This window comes from Solanum stenotomum, chromosome 6, assembly GCF_019186545.1.
Source record: "Solanum stenotomum isolate F172 chromosome 6, ASM1918654v1, whole genome shotgun sequence".
Lineage (NCBI taxonomy): Eukaryota > Viridiplantae > Streptophyta > Magnoliopsida > Solanales > Solanaceae > Solanum > Solanum stenotomum.
The window spans coordinates 6,818,558-6,838,360 of record NC_064287.1 but is presented as its reverse complement, the minus strand read 5'-3'; the positions used below and the strand labels follow the sequence as shown (position 1 = coordinate 6,838,360).

At 35.7% G+C, this 19,803-nt stretch overlaps 1 protein-coding gene across 1 annotated transcript; it reads left to right on the top strand.

The window, feature by feature from the left end:
- The first annotated feature begins 1,432 nt into the window (after positions 1-1,432).
- LOC125869275 (centromere/kinetochore protein zw10 homolog) lies at positions 1,433-18,267 on the top strand. Its single transcript, XM_049549839.1, has 14 exons — positions 1,433-2,045; positions 4,663-4,800; positions 4,924-5,094; positions 5,659-5,820; positions 10,864-11,097; positions 11,166-11,327; positions 12,927-13,019; positions 13,281-13,376; positions 16,550-16,678; positions 16,773-16,850; positions 16,942-17,100; positions 17,265-17,415; positions 17,506-17,588; positions 17,913-18,267. The coding sequence occupies exons 1-14, from the start codon at positions 1,497-1,499 to the stop codon at positions 18,012-18,014; spliced, it is 2,307 nt and encodes a 768-aa protein (XP_049405796.1). The 5' UTR covers positions 1,433-1,496; the 3' UTR covers positions 18,015-18,267.
- Positions 18,268-19,803: the final 1,536 nt, after the last annotated feature.

Below are 19,803 nucleotides of genomic sequence, written 5' to 3'. Positions count from 1 at the left end.
TTGAAAAGGAGAGAATTTGAGAAAAAAGAGGGATTTTTGTAATTTTTTAAAATGGTAGGAAATAATAGAAAATAGGGTAAGAAAAGATGTGTAGTTAGATAATTTTTCATATATATATATATATATAATTTTATTTTTTAAAAAACTTAAATTGTGTTCAAGCGCACTTGGCTACTCGACCAAAGAAAATACATATGAAAAATAACTTGGGATGAATAGTATTTATAACCAGGGGCAGACCACGTGTTGAGGTGACCCTAACGAAACTTTGTATATGTATATAGAAAATACTGAAAATGTTATAGTATAACATATTCCTCAGCATGCCCATTAAACAAAGAATCCGGTGAGTGTGTTGGTTCCAAAGTTGAATTCTTATGTTATCATGCCCTGCAGGCTGCAACTAGGGTTTGAATCTTGGTAAAACTTATCTCTTTATTGAAAAAACGCAAATTAAACTTCTTCATAATTTTAACTTCTTTTTATACTTCTTCACTGTTGAATTTTTTTTTCTTGACTAGCAACTTTATGATGAGCACCCACATCATTAGATTCTGAATTCACCACTGTTTCTAACATCGTTTTTTTAGAATTAACGTCTATCTATTTTAAATAGAAGTTTGTTTTCTAGGAAATTTCAGGTAAAAAATAGGTCAATCTTGAATTATGTTTTCTTTTTCTATAGTTATATGAATATCCTCAATAGCCTATATGTATTTTAGGGAATACAAACAAACTTTAATTAAAAGAGCTTTTGGCATTTGGGAATGGTTTCAATCTATTTTAGAGAAAAAGCCCAAAATAGTCATTCATTTTTTGGTTAAGACTCAAAATCATCCTTGAATTTTCATATGGAGCATTAATAATCCCTCATGTTTGCAATATTGATGCACTTTTGGTCCTCCTCCAAAAATTTTCCTATTTTTTAACATTGATTTTATACATAATTTATGTATAGAGTGTTCAATCATCATTTTTATATATTTAGTAAAAATAATAACTCCATGTGAGAAAATGTGAGAAGAAAAACATTTTATTTTGTTTAGTAAAAATCGTATGGCAGGTAAAGTCGAGAGGTTCATCATGACGATTTCATGTGCAATAGTACAAATTTTTCTTCTCTTACAACGTCATATGTTAAGATGTTCTTAGTTTAGCTATAGTAATATTTCTACTGGACACAACAAAGATTTCTTTTTCTCACCTTCTCTCAGATAGAGTTATTATTTCTAATAAATATATAAAAAGACGATTGAACATTCCTTACATAAAATTATGGAAAAAATTAATGTTAAAAATAGGCAAAAATTTAGTGAAGGACCAAAAATACACCAATATTACAAACATGAGAGACTATTAGTGCTCCATATGAAAATTCAAGAATGAGTTTGAGGTTTAACCCAAATATGACGAACTATTTTGGGCCTTCTCTCTATTTTACTACGTGAGTAATTGAAAACGGCCGCCAGAGGGAAAGGGGAGTTTTCCGGCGAGACATGGACGTACTGTTCAATTCAATTGACGTTAGAGATCTACTCTCGTCGCCGGACATCGACGATGTAAACTCACCGTTATCTGCTCCAGATCTCCGTCTTCTCATCGACCGTCTACAACTTCGTTCCGTCGATATAAAATCCAAAGTCCGGCAATACATTCTCTCACATCACTCCGAATTCTCCACACTCTTTTCTCAGTGTTCCAACGTCGTTTCAAAATCTGAAAATCTCTCTTCTCAAGTTTCCGACTTGATTCAACTCATCTCGGATCATCCAATTGAAGCTCAAACCAAAGCTGTAATTGATGAAATTCTGGTAAAAAATAGAGAGGAGAAGGAGAAGAGGGAATTGTTAGGGTTACTTGATGTGATATTGGAATTGAGTGATCGACTGAGGTTTGTGAAGGAGGAGATTAAGGTAGGGAGAGTTGAGCATTCTGCTGAAGCTTTGAGGGAGTTAAAGGCAGTGTTGGTTACGGGTAATGATGAGGAAAAGCTGCCTTTGGTTTACGGATTGTTAAAGGATGAGTGGACTGAGTGTTTTGAGGAGGTAACATCTCGATACTATTTTTGTATATGATTATGATTGTTTAATTGCTAAGTTGATTATAGGAAATGAATCCATTTTGAACATCTACTGTAGAAATTGAGGCTTATTTGTGAATTGGCATTGTTTTTGTTGGAGCTTTTTGGGTGAATATTTGGCCTTTTATTTATTGAAGATATGTTGTAGATAATAAATACGTAAGTTTTTTACTGAAAATTTGTTGGAGAATTGATTAAAAATTAAGTCTTTTTATTCAGGAGTAGTGGTTTTTATGTCCATATGGAGATGCATTGGAGTATGAGATATAACAATATAGACTTTTTCTTTAGATGAAGTAATAGATTTCATTAAAGGCATCAAGAAATGCAAATAGTATACAAAGTGTAAGATCAAAAGTGAGTGTGTTAGCTTCATTACAGTGAGTCCTATACCAAAGATAAGGAGCTAACAATGCTTACTCTTTAGGTCTAGGCCAAAGTACTAGCAATATGGCTTAAGCCCATGCACTACTCTATGGTCTTAAATGGTGTGTTAGTAGAGGTTATGATAGGGTTTGGGGAGAAACGGATTCCTTACTCTTAGTTAAATGCATAAACGGAGAATGGAGAGAGCCTTGGAGATTGGATAAATTGATTCAAGAAGCACAACAAATAGTTGAATCTCATGGATTTATCATCAGTCATTGCTTCAGGGAAGCCAACAAACCTAACAAACCTGCTGATATATTAGCATCCAAGAGTTATAGTGTTGATGCAATACATGATTTCAACTCTTTCTCTGAGCTCCTGAGGGAAGTTAGGGGATTAATTAACACAGATAGATGGGAGCTCCCTTCCTTCAGAATGCAACAGGTTAAACGTTCTAATTTTATTTACGAACCCCCCTGAATCCTCTTTGTCAAGGAGTCAAGTTAGTAGAGTAATAGCTAGCTTAGACTCCCCCCTTTTTTGGTGTTAACTTGTAGAGTTTATCTAACTCTATTTCTACCCCAAGATCTTGTATTAAGTTTGGTATACCAAACTTCTAAATGTAACTCTTTCATATCAATGATCATTGGAGGCAGTTTTAAAAAAAAATTCACAAAAAAAAAGGAGCTAACAAAATCCAAAAAGTTGTCTGGGGAATTTACAGGGGACAAATCACTCCATCTATACAACAAATTAAGACACTTAGCCTTGAGACTGTCTTTAGGAATTGCTATTCCATCAAAACATCTATGGCTCCTTTCTATCCAAATACACCAAAAAATACAAGCAGGGACCATTTTCCAGATTTTCCTGATGGCTCTACCAACTTTCCAAGTACTCCAGCATATGTAAGCATCCTTAATGCTCTCAGGCATGACCCAACTGAGCCCAAAAACTGAAAAGGACATATTCCAGATATCTGTAGCAACCGAGTAGTGTAGTAGTAGGTGACTGCTAGTTTCTATACATTGTTTGCACATGTAGCATTGTTGACATCGTGCATTTTTCCTTCTGTTGAGATTATCTTGAGTCGGACATGCTTCGTAGAGTGCTGTCCAAGTGAAGCAAATCACCTTCGGGGGTAATTCTGTTTTCCAAATTAGTTTCCATGGCCAGCTTTCCACCATCTCGTTCTGGGCACAAAGAGTTGAGTAGCCTGCTTTGACAGAGTAAAACTATCATCTTTGTTGCCCCATGTTAATCTATCTGAAGTCCGATAATTGGCTGTGCAATTCTCCAACCTTTCCACTTGATTGAGTATATCATCAAGCTAATCTTGTAAATTTCTTCCGAACAGTGGGGTCCAAGTGCTGCCTGTTCTATTTTGTGACATTGTGAAATCTGAATTGCTAGAGATTAGAAAAAGATTGGGTTAGGCAATTTGAAGAGTTGTATTCCCCAGCTATGTCTTTCCAGAACTTGATATTGGTCCCATTACCAACCTGTAGTATGTTGTGTGACTGTGTAGAGCTATTTGAGAGTGAAATGGGCCTGAATAAAACTGCATGTATAGAGAGGATTTTTATAGCAGACACCACCTTTCAAATTGAGGGATAGTTGATTGGTATAGAAGTTCAACAGAGCCTCTAAATCAAGTGTGGTGCAGTTGTGTCCTCTGTTGTTTTTAACATATAACTGTGGCAGGCTGGCTGCAAGGGAACCTCTTTAAATTTTCTGGTTTCCAAATCAGTCTTGCCACCATCTTTTTTCTTCCGTTCTGCAATGAATTTGGTAATGAGTTGCTGATGAAGTTTTTTGTTGTGGATCACCAATCAAAAGAAAAAAAGGATTGTGATGTCTATATCTTGGCGCAATGGTAGAAGTTACCACCATGTGACCAAGTGGTCACGGGTTCAGACCAGGGAAATAACCTCTTGCAGAAATGCAAGGGAAGCTGCATATGTAAAACCCAATGTGGTCCGGTCCTTTCTCCGAAATTTGCGCATAGCGGGAGGTTAATGCACCAGGCTTCTCCTTTATTGTAATGTCTATAATATCTATGTTTATTTCTATGTATTTTTTCTGTGCTTATTTTGCAAGGTTAAGTACTGTGTGAGTGGGGGTGGTGGTTGGGTTAACAGAAGATGATATATTGGTGATCTTTATTTAGTTTCTGTGATTCTTGTTTAGAGGAATTGGATTTGGGTGTGTAGATGCAAGAGGTGCTTTTGCAATGTATGGACAATGCAGTGTGGTTTGAGCAAGAAAACAATTCAGTTCACCTGAAGTATCAGTTGAGCATCAGAGGTGTTGATGGGATTGAGCTCCACACAATTTTAAAAGCAATGGACGTGAGTTTGAAATATACCTCTCCATTTCACTTTTTCTGAGGATTTCTGATATATATTGATATTTCTGGTAAACTTAGAGCAAATGTGATCAACTTTTTATTCATGTTATTTTTCGTTTTTTAGGCAGTTGGTATTTTGGATTATGGGCTGGCAAAAGTAGCAGATTTGATGATTAAACATATAATCATACCAGTGGTGAGTTTTAGGTCAACTATTGTGGTGGAATGGATTAATCAGGAGTCCGGAAATGGTGTCAAGGCAAATCTGAAGATACTTCCATCTGGTGATCCAAATGTAAGTGTTTAATTCCGACATTACAGTTTTCCCTCTTGGCTATTTATACATATTCATTTATGCAAAAGCATCACTTCAATTTGAATCCAAACATTTTTTATATTGAGAGTTATGTTGTATGGACTCTCCAAAAATGTTGCCGTACTTGTGATGGATCCTACAAAAATGCACTACTTTTGGAGGATCTGACCCACATCCGGTGGCATTTTTGAAGAGTCTGAGCAAACATAGATTGGAGGCATAACTTCTTTGACATTCTGCACTGTTTACTAGAAAAGATGATAATTTTTCCAAAAGTTAAATGATTGTTGTTCGGATAACATAATCCACTCACCTGGACATGGTTGGAGTGATTTCTTCAAAAAAAGTTCTAATCTGCTTTGTATTTTTTGCCTTATATTTGATTCTGGAACCTGCATGATCTAACCATTTTGTTTGACCTATATAACAATTAATGAGAAAAGAAAAAACAAATCCACCCCCTTATGCTTTGAAATAAACAGGACTCTAATTGCTGCTAAGGTCTTAATATCCATAATAACCGAACTGTGCCTCAACATGCAGGTTGACAGTATTGATGGGGAAAGTATGTACTCTGTTCTTATTGATGTTGTCAAGTTTATTAGCAAGTCTTTGTGCTTTGAAAATAGTACATGGATGCTGTGCTTTGGAAAATTAACATGGCCAAGGATGTCAGATTTGATAGTATCCAACTTCCTCTCCAAGGTCCAATTCAATACCTTTATGCTTTAACATAGGGGTTTCTCTTTGCAATCTGAATTATTACAAGTCATCATTTCGTCTGTGCCAATTATGAATGCTTTTGATATTGTTGAGATCCTTCCAGGGGATTACTTATGATGGACTGTTTACTTTTTTATGTATCCTTGCTAGTACTCTTATTACTAATATATTAAATATATCAGTTGATGTATTAGTTTGGGTAATTCACACTTCCATGTAGAACTAAGATAGCTCTATGTATTGTATGAAAGGATAGGTAATTGTTAGCAATTTTTGGGTGCGATTTGATTACCTAACTTTTCAAAAGAGCTTTTTGAGAGAAAATTTCAAACATATATATTGTTAAATGAGATCTTTTATTAGATGGATTTAGCTAAAAGCCTAAAATAGCTGGTAGTTACTCTGAAGAATGAGTCAATGTATCTGGCTCAACTTCGCTTAATTTGCTGAAGTGGGCCCTGTTTTGGCTGAAGTGATGTAAATTCTGTTTTTCATTGAAAGATTACAAAAGACCCAATGGGCATAGGTGCTTCATTAAGTTGCTCTGGTACGTTTTCGCTTATCTTGATGTGATAACTGATAACTATGCCTCTGACATGTACTTTTCTATCATATTTGGTTAAGTAGAAACTATTCTCAGTCCCATTTCATCTCTAATGGGTATGAAATGATGTTAGTGTGACCTATGTTACCTGGGTTCTTTCATTTGCATTGACGTACCCGGGTTGAATGGGTGCGATATGGGTGTAGGTACTTCACACAGATCATTTGAATACACAAAAGAACTAGCAAAAAACTGCACGTACTCCTACTAGATACTTACACTCATATGAGATCACCCTTAATCAGTCCATATGATATACGAGGTAACATGTATTTCTGGCTGTCTTTTGTCAGAGATTCTCAACAATGCAGTGAAAAACCAATTTGACAAATCAAGTATTTCAGTGGGCATGCTTGTGTGGGTGATTCTCTTTTCCTTAACATATCATATATCTTAGGAATTTTGCCATGTCTAGCAAAATGTGCATTACCAGTCTAATGAAGCATCAAATATTTACTGGTTTTTATTCTTCTGGATAGCACTTGATAACGGAAACAACTTATTAGCATGCATAATTCTCATTGTTGACTAGGTTCTATTATAATGTTGAATTCACAATTTTGATATTCTTGTTTCAGAAAGTGCCTGATGATGCTTCCAAACTGGCAGACTTTCAGAAAATTGTAAAGTGCACATCTAACTTTGAGGCAAGTTTGANCAGTGTAGTAGTAGGTGACTGTTAGTTTCTATACATTGTTTGCACATGTAGCATTGTCGACAATGTGCATTTTTCCTTCTGTTGAGATTATCTTGAGTCGGACATGCTTCGTAGAGTGCTGTCCAAGTGAAGCAAATCACCTTCGGGGGTAATTTTGTTTTCCAAATTAATTTCCATGGCCAGCTTTCCACCATCTCATTCTGGGCACAAAGAGTTGAGTAGCCTGCTTTGACAGAGTATATACCATCAGCTTTGTTGCCCCATGTTAATCTATCTGAAGTCCGATCATTGGTTGTGCAATTCTCCAACCTTTCCAGTAGATTGAGTATATCATCAAGCTCCCAATCTTGTAAATTTCTTCTGAACAGTGGGGTCCAAGTGCTGCCTGTTCTATTTTGTGACATTGTGAAATCTGGATTGCTAGAGATTAGAAAAAGATTGGGATTAGCAATTTGAAGAGTTGTATTCCCCATCTATGTCTTTCCAGAGCTTGATATTGGTCCCATTACCAACCCGTAGTATGTCGTGTATCCGTGTAGAGCTATTTGAGAGTGAAATGGGCCTGAATAGAACTGCATGTATAGAGAAGATTCGTATAGTTAACCTCAAACTAGTTAGTGGCTGTGGCACATGATTTTGATTTAATTAATGAGATATTTGAATAGTTTACTGGAGCAAGATGTTATTATGTTAGTATTCTGCTTTGCTTGCAACATTTAGTTGTGCCAGTAAGAAGAGTGATTTGAATTGCCCATTTTTAAATAAGCCGGTATAGGTAGGAACAGATACGGAAGATTCTTATAGCGGACACCACCTTTCGAATTGAGGGACAGTTGATTGATATAGAAGTTCATCAGAGCCTCTAAATCAAGTGTGGTGCAGTTGTGTCCTCTGTTGTTTTTAACATCTAACTGTGGCAGGCTGGCAGCAAGGGAACCTCTTTAAATTTTCTGGTTTCCAAATCAGTCTTGCCACCATCTTTTTTCTTCCGTTCTGCAATGAATTTGGTAATGAGTTGCTGATGAAGTTTTTTGTTGTGGATCACCAATCAAAAGAAAAAAAGGATTGTGATGTCTATATCTTGGCGCAATGGTAGAAGTTACCACCATGTGACCAAGTGGTCACGGGTTCAGACCAGGGAAATAACCTCTTGCAGAAATGCAAGGGAAGCTGCATATGTAAAACCCAATGTGGTCCGGTCCTTTCTCCGAAATTTGCGCATAGCGGGAGGTTAATGCACCAGGCTTCTCCTTTATTGTAATGTCTATAATATCTATGTTTATTTCTATGTATTTTTTCTGTGCTTATTTTGCAAGGTTAAGTACTGTGTGAGTGGGGGTGGTGGTTGGGTTAACAGAAGATGATATATTGGTGATCTTTATTTAGTTTCTGTGATTCTTGTTTAGAGGAATTGGATTTGGGTGTGTAGATGCAAGAGGTGCTTTTGCAATGTATGGACAATGCAGTGTGGTTTGAGCAAGAAAACAATTCAGTTCACCTGAAGTATCAGTTGAGCATCAGAGGTGTTGATGGGATTGAGCTCCACACAATTTTAAAAGCAATGGACGTGAGTTTGAAATATACCTCTCCATTTCACTTTTTCTGAGGATTTCTGATATATATTGATATTTCTGGTAAACTTAGAGCAAATGTGATCAACTTTTTATTCATGTTATTTTTCGTTTTTTAGGCAGTTGGTATTTTGGATTATGGGCTGGCAAAAGTAGCAGATTTGATGATTAAACATATAATCATACCAGTGGTGAGTTTTAGGTCAACTATTGTGGTGGAATGGATTAATCAGGAGTCCGGAAATGGTGTCAAGGCAAATCTGAGGATACTTCCATCTGCTGATCCAAATGTAAATGTTTAATTCCGACATTACAGTTTTTCCTCTTGGCTATTTATACATACTCATTTATGCAAAAGCATCACTTCACTTTGAATCCAAACATTTTCTATAGTGAGAGTTATGTTGTATGGACTCTCCAAAAATGTTGCTGTACTTGTGATGGATCCTACAAAAATGCACTACTTTTGGAGGATCTGACCCACATCCAGTGGCATTTTTGAAGAGTCCGAGCAAACATAGATTGGAGGCGCTACTTCTTTGACATTCTGCACAGTTTATTTTCCAAAAGTTAAATGATTGTTGTTCGGATAACATAATCCACTGAGCTGGACATGGTTGGAGTGATTTCTTCAAAAAAAATTTCTAACCCGCTTTGTGTTTTTTTGCCTTATATTTGATTCTGGAAGCTGCATGATCAAACCATTTTGTTTTACCTATATAATGAGAAAAGAAAAAACAAATCCACCCCCTTATGCTTTGAAATAAACAGGACTCTAATTGCTGCTATAGTCTTAATATCCATAATAACCAAACTGTGCCTCAACATGCAGGTTGTCAGTATCGATGGGGGAAGTATGTACTCTGTTCTTATTGATGTTGTCAAGTTTATTACTAAGTCTTTGTGCTTTGAAAATAGTACATGGATGCTGTGCTTTGGAAAATTAACATGGCCAAGGATGTCAGATTTAATAGTATCCAACTTCCTCTCCAAGGTCCAATTCAATACCTTTACACTTTAACATAGGGGTTTCTCTTTGCAATCTGAATTATTACAAGTCATCATTTCGTCTGTGCCAATTATGAATGCTTTTGATATTGTTGAGATCCTTCCAGGGGATTACTTATGATGGACTGTTTACTTTTTTATGTATCCTTGCTAGTACTCTTATTACTAATATATTAAATATATCAGTTGATGTATTAGTTTGGGTAATTCACACTTCCATGTAGAACTAAGATAGCTCTATGTATTGTATGAAAGGATAGGTAATTGTTAGCAATTTTTGGGTGCGATTTGATTACCTAACTTTTCAAAAGAGCTTTTTGAGAGAAAATTTCAAACATATATATTGTTAAATGAGATCTTTTATTAGATGGATTTAGCTAAAAGCCTAAAATAGCTGGTAGTTACTCTGAAGAATGAGTCAATGTATCTGGCTCAACTTCGCTTAATTTGCTGAAGTGGGCCCTGTTTTGGCTGAAGTGATGTAAATTCTGTTTTTCATTGAAAGATTACAAAAGACCCAATGGGCATAAGTACTTCATTAAGTTGCTCTAGTACATTTTTTCTTATCTTGATGTGTGATAACTGATAACTGATAACTATGCCTCTGACATGTACTTCTTCTATCATATTTGGTTAAGTAGAAATTGTTCTCAGTCCCATTTCATCTTCAATGGGTATGAAAAGATGTTAGTGTGACCTATGTTACCTGGGTCCTTTCATTTGCATTGATGTACCCGTGTTGAATGGGTGAGATATGGGTGTAGGTACTTCACACAGAATCATTAGAATACACAAAAGAACTAGCAAAAAACTGCACGTACTCCTACTAGATACTTAAACCCATATGAGATCACCCTATGATATACGATGTAACATATATTTCTGGCTGTCTTTTGTCAGAGATTCTCAACAATGCAGTGAAAAACCAATTTGACAAATCAAGTATTTTAGTGGCATGCTTGTGTGGGTGATTCTCTTTTCCTTATCATATCATATATTTTAGGAATTTTGCCATGACTAGCAAAATGTGCATTACCAGACTAATGAAGCATCAAATATTTACTGGGTTTTATTCTTCTGGATAGCACTTGATAACGAAAACAACTGATTAGCATGCATAATTCTCATTGTTGACTAGGTTCTATTATAATGTTGAATTCACAATTTTGATATTCTTGTTTCAGAAAGTGCCTGATGATGCTTCCAAACTGGCAGACTTTCAGAAAATTGTAAAGTGCACATCTAACTTTGAGGCAAGTTTGAAGGAGTTAACGTTCATTGCTTCCTCTGATGGCAAGGATGAAAGATTGAGCAAATTTGCAGATAATGTGGAGGTTCATTTTGCATCGAGGAAAAAGGTTGAGATTTTGGCCAAGGCAAGAAATCAACTTTTACAGTCTGACTTCCGCCTTTCTGAGGTAAGTACTAATTGTTGTACTTTTGCATTTTAAATTGTCAATGTCTTAGGTTTTGAATGTCTGTTAAGCTCTTTCTGCAGGATGGCACTAGGAGAAACTCTAAAGTTAAGGATGATGATAATGCTGAAAGTTCATCTGACCTTGTTGTCGATTTGCTTTTTACATCTGAGAGATGTGTGGTGTCTGAAGCAGCGTCACAACTAATGAAGTTAGTTCATGGAATACTCAAGGTCAGTTCACTGAAGCTTAAAGAATCACACAGATTTTTGTTTACTTGTGAACAACGAAATTGTTTTACTTTCTCCTCTCCCCCTCTGTCTTCCTTTGCTTTCCCTTTTAAGCTATCTCAAAGGACCAAGGTTTGCTTACTTTGTTCTTTGCTCATCTAGTATTGATGCCCATCCCTTGGTATCAAGAAGTGTCTTGACATAGAACTTAGATATTTTCAGGTCAAAGCATTTTATATTTAGCTTCTTTTCCAGCATTGCTGAAAGAGATATAGGAGGGGCGAAATTTGAAGCGAGAGGTTAATTTGGAAGAGCATCTATAACAAAGATTTTATCATCCCAACCCCCAGAGCTTTCATCTAGTGGTAAGAGCACAACGCATGATGTGTGTGTTAGGCACATATCATGGGTTTGAACCCTGCCACATACAATAGCCTGTTATTCAAGTGGAGAAACATAAGGGTCAGGCCTATTCTCCACCTAGTTTCGAACATGAGCCACTATCCCTTGGGGATTTCTTGGTTATCCAGGAAAAAAAGAAGATGATATTGTCCAGTATTTAGTCAATGAAGTTCATGGTTAATCTCTCTTTGATCGTAAATTTTTGTGACTGGCTCACTTGCATGAGTTCACAGTGTTCATTCTTCTGTTTTCTTTCCACCTTGTCTGTATGAGCTGAACAAGAGAAAAGACACCTCGAAAAATTCCCTCTTCTTTTACTGTATAACTTGTCACAGTTGCGCACTATCAGCTATCTTGCAGAGATATAAACATTTCCATTGCCAAGGCAGACTGATCATTCTTGCTGTGTTTTAAGTTAATATAAGCTTTTCAGTGGCTACTAAAGCAATGTCGTTGACTAGGAGGCTTTTTAGTACTGTCTTATTGAATTTGCTTTAGGAAGTATGTTTTTATCAGAAAAGTTGTTTGACTGAAGTCATGATCACTTTTTAGGGAGTGCAATAGAAATGGTAACAATTGGGGCAATTAACCTTAATTACAGTGATGGTTAAAAATTGAAGGAAAACAAAAACAAAAGTAAACCAACTTAATTGTTCTGGTGGGAAGAGTTGCCCGGTACCTGTGTTGATGGGAGGAACCTGATACCCGGTGGAATTAGTCGAGGTGTGCATGCTAGCCCGGATACCACTGTCATAAGAAAAAAAAGAGTGCTGATTTAGTTCTCTTTTTTCTTCTTTTCTTTTCTTTTATCTTTTGTTTTTGCCCGACACACAAGTGTGGAGGGAGGATATGATTTACATTTTTGGATACCAGCTTTGAGCTTACAAATGTTACCTTTATCAAAAAAATATTTCAATTGTTTGTAATGTGCAATTCCTTAGTTTAATGCATGGAGGCACCGTGAATTTTTAAGCTGCAGATTCTGTCGTAACCAATGGACTATGCTAAGATTTTTTGCATATTTATGAGTTACGACTTCGACTGTCAGTTTCTTATTTTCATGTCAGGACTGATGTTGAAGGAATTTCACTGGTCTTGTTTCTCTGGCTCTTCTACCATTTTTGCTTGTTTACTTTACCTTGTACTTTTTCCCACATCCTTTCCTCTAATGACCCTGCGGAAAATGGTTTCAATATGCAGGATGTTTGCTTGTCATCTTCTAGAGTGGGGTTGGAATTCTATCACTCTGCTAGGGATTCTCTACTTCTTTATGAAGCTATCATACCTGTCAAGGTTAGTGTAGAAGAGACCTGCATCATAAACCCATGCAGAACATGCTTGTTTTGTGCTATCCAGCTTTTCTCCATCTCCGACACGTATGCGAATGCATTTAGCAAAATGTTTCTTTTTCTTTCTTGTCATAACCCTCTGAGTCTTCAGGGCAAGGACAGTTTGGTGTCAGTCTTTTGTAGCTTTTTCATGCTCATAATTTATGTCATTAATGCCTATTCTTTTCTTCTTTTTCTGGTTTTCCTCCATGTTTGACTTGCATAGTTCGAAAGACAGCTTGATTCCATCAACCATTCTTCCGTTCTTATTCACAATGATTGCCACTATCTATCTCAGGAGATACTTGGACTTGCATTTGAGGTAAGCATGGATGAAATATTTTCTTCATTTCTGTTTTAGTTACTTCAATTTTCTCTGCCTTCGCATGTCGTACTGCAAGCAAAAATTGCTCTGGTGATCCCAAATAGATGTCCATTTTGATTTAATGTGATTAAACAACAATAACAACATACCCAGTGAAATTTCACTAAGTGGGATCTGGGGAGGGTAGAGTGTACGCAGACCTTACCATTACCTTGTGGAGGTAGAGAGGCTGTTTCCAGAAAACCCTTGGTTCAAGTGCATCAAACCCAAGTAAAAGAAGAAGAACAACAATGAAGAAAGCATAGCAATTAATATATACCGTTTCTTTGTTTCTAGGTAATAAAATCACATTTTCCCCATATATGTGGACACTGATGTTTTCAAACAACTAGATAAAGAGGCATTGTCCAGACAATCTAAAGATATAAATAAAGCATGCAAACGAACAACTAATGAAATCAAAGAGAGAAGTTAATCCTATAAACAACAGAAGTATGATGCAATTGATAGATAGACTAATCATTATCTAGAATGGTGTCAAGGATTGTGTGTATCGAGTATTCATACACAATAAAGTAATGAAATACACATGATGATCAGAAAGCAAGGATAACACTGAGATGATATCCCTTCACAAAAGTGAGATGAAGAAAGAAACAAAGAAAGACAGAAGAAAGCGAAACCACTTTTACATCTGACGAAGTAAAACCAAAGTGAAACCTGCAACAACCTTAGAAAGGGAGTAACAGCTACTCTGGTTGAGACTGCACTTAACTAAGTCTAAAAATAACAAATACCTTAGCGCTTTGCAGATTATCATGGAGTCCTTGAAGCTCTTCATCGATACTCCTCTTCATACATTGCTTTATCAAGCTTTGTTCTGTGCCTCAAATGCTTCGCTTTCTAGAGTATTAATTTTACGGAAAAGGGCCTAAAATACCCCTCAACTATGTGAATTGGTACAAAATTACCCTTCTTCTACCTTTCGGGCCTAAAATGCCCTTGACATCAACCTTTTGGCTCTACTTTGCCCCATCTTTAACAGCCCAAATTCATTAATGATGTGTCACTATTTTATTAGCTACCCTAATAATTAATTTAACTAATTAAAAAACCCATATACCCTCCCAAAAAAGCCCCACCAGTTTTTAACCCAAATCTTTTAACCCAACTTTCATCCCCAAACCTTATAACCTAAACATAAAATATTGACTTGAGATGAGATCAAATGGCGTGATATGGTCAGTGAGGAATCACATAGCTGGTCCTTACTTTTTTGGAGATTAAGGCGTAGTTGTTGCTGTCATAAAGTTACGTTAGCAACACTGATTATAGGTTGAAACTGTGAGAAATATAAGAAAAGAATATTATTGAATTGTGTTGTTGTGTCTACATTATTACATTGAGACCCTATTTATAGACCCTAGAATACAATCCTTTACCAAGTAAGATACTATTTAGTATTCCTATTTCTATTTCTATTCCTATTCCTATTCTAATAGGATTGTATAAACCTATTCCTATTCTAACACTCCCCCTCAAGCTAGTGCATACAATTCATGTACCTAGCTTGTTACAAATGTAAACACGAGGACCGATGAGAGGCTTGGTGAGATATCTGACTTCACAAAATTGACGATCAATCTCAATGTGCTTGGTCTTCTCATGAAATATTGAATTTGATGCATAATGCCGATAAAACACAGAGTGATAAAATTACAGTGTTGGAACTTCCCAAACCAAGCTTGCAAAGACTGTTTCAGACTATAGAGTGACTTACACAATCGACATACAAGGCTACTAAACTCCTCCTGAGCAACAAAGTGCTCANACTGACTTAGGATACTCTGTTTTTGTAGTCCCAGGTTGCCTTGGCTAGTCCTACTGCACTCTTTTAGCTTGTCTTTCAAATATTTTAGTTTGTCAGCTAAAATATAATCTGGGCTGCCTCTGCAATGGTGAGATTCCCACCATAACTTTACTTTCTCCTTGAAATTTTCTGTCTGCAGCCACCAGTTCTCGAATTTGAAGAAAGAAATTGATCTCTCCCAATTTCCACATTCAAGAATTAGGGGGCAGTGATCCGATGTTACTCTATGTAGGACTGATTTTAAAAGCTAGATTTTGTTAGGGTGCCTTGTCTGACTTTTCGTGCAATATTATATGGTAAAAGTTTCATTTTAAGAAACTAGAATTAAATTTTGGGGCAGACCAAACACGAGAAGATTAAATTTAAATTTAGTATAGGAGCAATAAAACAACAAAGTATATTTACATGATTTTCCAAGGTTATGGTGTGTCTTCCAGCACAACCTTTTATTCTTAACCCAGCCATTTTTGCCTCTTCATGAGTTCTTTAGAGTACCAGAGGTCCAAATTTTAGTAGATAAAGAGAATCCCAGGGGAATATTTGGTCCTTCAAAAACTAGGATCGGAACTAGAAGGCTTACGTACGGGTTTGTCCAAACACAAACACAAGAATGTGATCTAGTGGTCAATGAAGTGGGTTGATAACCATGAGGTCTTAGGTTCAAACCTGAAAAGAGACAAAACACTAGGTGATTTCTTTCTATTGGTCCTAGCCTTGGTGGACAGAGTTACTTTGTTGTTGCTGATGGGAGGTGACAAGTATCCCATGGAATTAGTCGAGGTGCATGCAAGGCGCAAGCTGACCTAAACACCAAGGTTATTAAAAAAAAACAGAGCCCATAAAGTTCAAATCTCGGCTTCACCTCTGCTTCCACTATATGATACAAATGTGCAGTGTGATACAATAGTAGTGGCATAGATCTATGCCAAACGTTCTTTGTATTCATTACTCTCGATGTATATATCCGAATACTATGACATAATTAAGAAGTGAAGTTGCCCAAGTTTTACCATATTAAGCGCAGCTGAGTTATAGTACCTAAGCCTTTTCTTTTGAATACTAATTGAATATATATATATGCACATCAACCATGGATTTTTAAATGCTTATTAACTTTTGCACCATGTATGATCTTGAATATGACATGAGCAACAACAACATAGTTACTGAAGAAAATTGCTAGGCATTAGATCTCAAGCTTCCATGTCTTTCTTGATTGTACTACTTGCATTTTCGCATTTGTGATTCCATCTGCACTTCCTTTACATTATTGGTTAAAGCTGACGGTTAATTGTTTCAGTACCGCTTAGACTTTCCAGCTTCAATGAAGGAACTTGTTGTATTTGCTGATTTGGCTCCAAGATTCCAGATGCTTGCGGAAGAAGTTTTACAACGACAAATTAAACTTGTCATTTATAACCTAAAACAGGTAACTTTCTGCCCAGAGCTTTCACAAGCCCATTTTAGTTTCTTACAGGTTTACATCTCAATGATTATATTTGCTGGCTATCATGTGATCCTAGGCTATTGATGGAGCCGAAGGATTTCATAATACTCACCAAATGAAGCAATATGAATCTGCTAAGTTGAGCATTGACCAGGTACAATTTAGGGATTTGTGCTTCCCTACTGGAAATGTTTTTTCCTACAAACATTCAATCCTTACAATAGGACCTAAGCATTTCTCTGCAGGTGATTTTCATACTTGAGAAAGTATATATTATATGGCACCGTTTACTCCTACCTTCTGCGTACAAGAGAAGTATGAGCATGGTCCTGGAGGAAGTCTTTTCAAGAATAGCAAATGATATCCTCCTCCTAGATGATATTGCTGCAGAAGAAACATTGCAGGTGAGGACCAAAACCTTTTTCTGTTACTTGACCAGACAGCTTCAGACTTTGCATGTATGAAGCCATCGAATTGTGTGAAGAAGAATGATTTACCATATCGAAATGAAGTAGCACATAGTTTCTTACAGTTCCTTGACCTTATAGGCTGATTTGTTTGTTCACAGCTTCAAAGGCTGATTCATCTGCTATTCGAGAATCTGTCTTCTTTGTTGGACTCTGTATTGGCTATTAACCAGACAGGAAAGTTGCAGGAATCTCCTGCACAAACTCTTGATGATCTTATACCATCGCTTCAGAAATTACACAAGCTAGCAGGTATTCTTATTGTAGGAAGTGCTTATTCCAAAATGAAGTGATTCTTAACCTTACTTTTTTTTTTTTCTTTCTGCTGGTCATTGTCAATAGATCTCCTGGATATGCCATTGAAATCTATTACTGCAGCTTGGGAGACTGATGAACTTATCAACCATGGTTTTAAGCAATCAGAGGTATGTATAAAGAAAAATCAAACATCAATTAAGCTAGTACCAGGATCTCATAATTGGTTGGGTTGGAATGTGCTGTGTTTCACGTATAGAATGAGGATCTATAAAGGAACATCCTAAAAAGAAGATTTTTTTAGTAGTGCAGTCTGTAATTTATTACCGAACTGACTTAAAATAGTGTCTCGTGTGAAACATTATAGGTTTCTGGTTACTGGCAATCAGAGTCGACAACCATTTATTTTCCATTGGAATGTTTTACCTTGATGAAATCTGTTTTTCTTGGGCTTGGATTATCATGCCATATTTATTTGCTATCTGGTTTTTCAGGTTGAAGACTTCATCAGAGCCATATTTGCAGATTCACCTCTGAGGAAAGAGTGCTTACGAAGAATAGAAAGTAGATATTACCAAGCTTTCAGTTACAGTTAGCTCATTGGTTGCTACAGCTAGAAGTTTTACTTGTGTTGGATCTCTCTCAACCTCGATAAGTTTTGTTATCAATATTTTTTCTTGCTTCAGGAGCCTTCTATAGTCCATTTATCTAAGTTCTAAAATCAATGAATTGCTATCTTTATGTATTTAGTGGAGTTTGGCAGTTCGAACCATATAATCTACTTGATAGGCTTCTTCATGTGAAATGTAAATTGGTTCATTGTACATTTATGAGAATATCATACAACTAGCAGACATGACACATTTTAGATTCTTTGAATTGATGGGAATTAGAGTTGATCTGCATTTTCTCAATTTAGCAATTGTAAGGTGAAAAGATGTTCGCATTGACTTCTGTTTCTTTTGGGCTGTTATATTTAAGTTAGTTGTCCAGTTACTTGTAAATTCTTTCATTTTTGAAAGCATAATATTTGTGTATCGTTCCGACTTCTGAATGTTGTGCCTGAATCACTGCAACCATAGTCATGTGCCACCCGTGTTTGGTACGAAGGAAACAAGTTTCTTACTTATTTTCTAGAGTTAGCAAAAATATATAATTTCAAGAACATTTATATGTCACTAGCAAACCACTATTGGGTTGAATGAGTCGGAATGATCTAGGAGTGGGTGTTGGGTAGTGACAAGAAAGCAATGAACTTGAAATATTCACTTATTCATAAAATTTGTTTTCTTATTGTTTTTATTAGGAAAATCGTTTTTCTTCTAGAACCCACTTATGAGATTGTATTGGTATGTTCTTTAATGGAAAATATTTTGATCAATCAACTATGGAAGAATTTAAAAATGTGTCAAATTCAAATATTTATAACAAATAAAAGTGAACCGAGGAAGTACTAAAGGAACCGTTCCGGTCATTTATCATTTATTATACTCCTCTTTAATTACCTTTTAATTGCTGATATTAACGTAAAGCAGAAAATGTCTTTAGAGAATTGAGATTCTGTTATAAAATCAAGCTCAGAACAATATAATTATAAAGAGAAGAAAACAAGATAAGTAGATGAAGGAGAAAGCTTTTCTTCTTATTCAAGTGTGTCATACATGAAGAATGATATCTCTATTTATAAGTAGAGAAATCACTTTAAAGGCCACCATGATGAATGCCAAATTAATAGATACATTGTTATCCCAAAAGGGTTCATATCACCTTGGGAACACACATTACATGAATGTTAGTTCATAAATAAACTAAATGAATAATTCGCTATTCAATGGATTTATAACAGATTTCATAATATACATATATTTTCTCTTATCTTATGTGTTCAATGTTCATAAAAAATAAAAAAGATAGTGACACACAATGTTTTAAAAGGTGGAAGCGTGAGGCAGAATATTTTACTTAGCATAGGGTGAGGCGTAAGCCTCGAGACGTGGGGCGTAACCTCTATGGATCTTTAAATTTTTAATTTACAATATAGTATTATAATATAATAACACAAAATTATAAAAATACATCAATAGTTTGAAATAATTATAAACATGATTAAGAAAACTCATAGAAAATAAAACTTCTAACATGATTAATATACAAGTATAAAATCATCAAAAACCTCCCTTATTTCTTTTCTATTGCAATTTCTGGATTATTATATGATGACATAAATAATCTAATATCTTAACTTTCTAAGAATAAAAGAATCATTGTTTCCAAAAAAATATATTATTATCATAGTATACAATTTACCCCATAAAAGAAAATAATCAATAGAACTTACTAGTATTATATTAAAAACATCACTCCATCATGAATTAAAAAAATTAC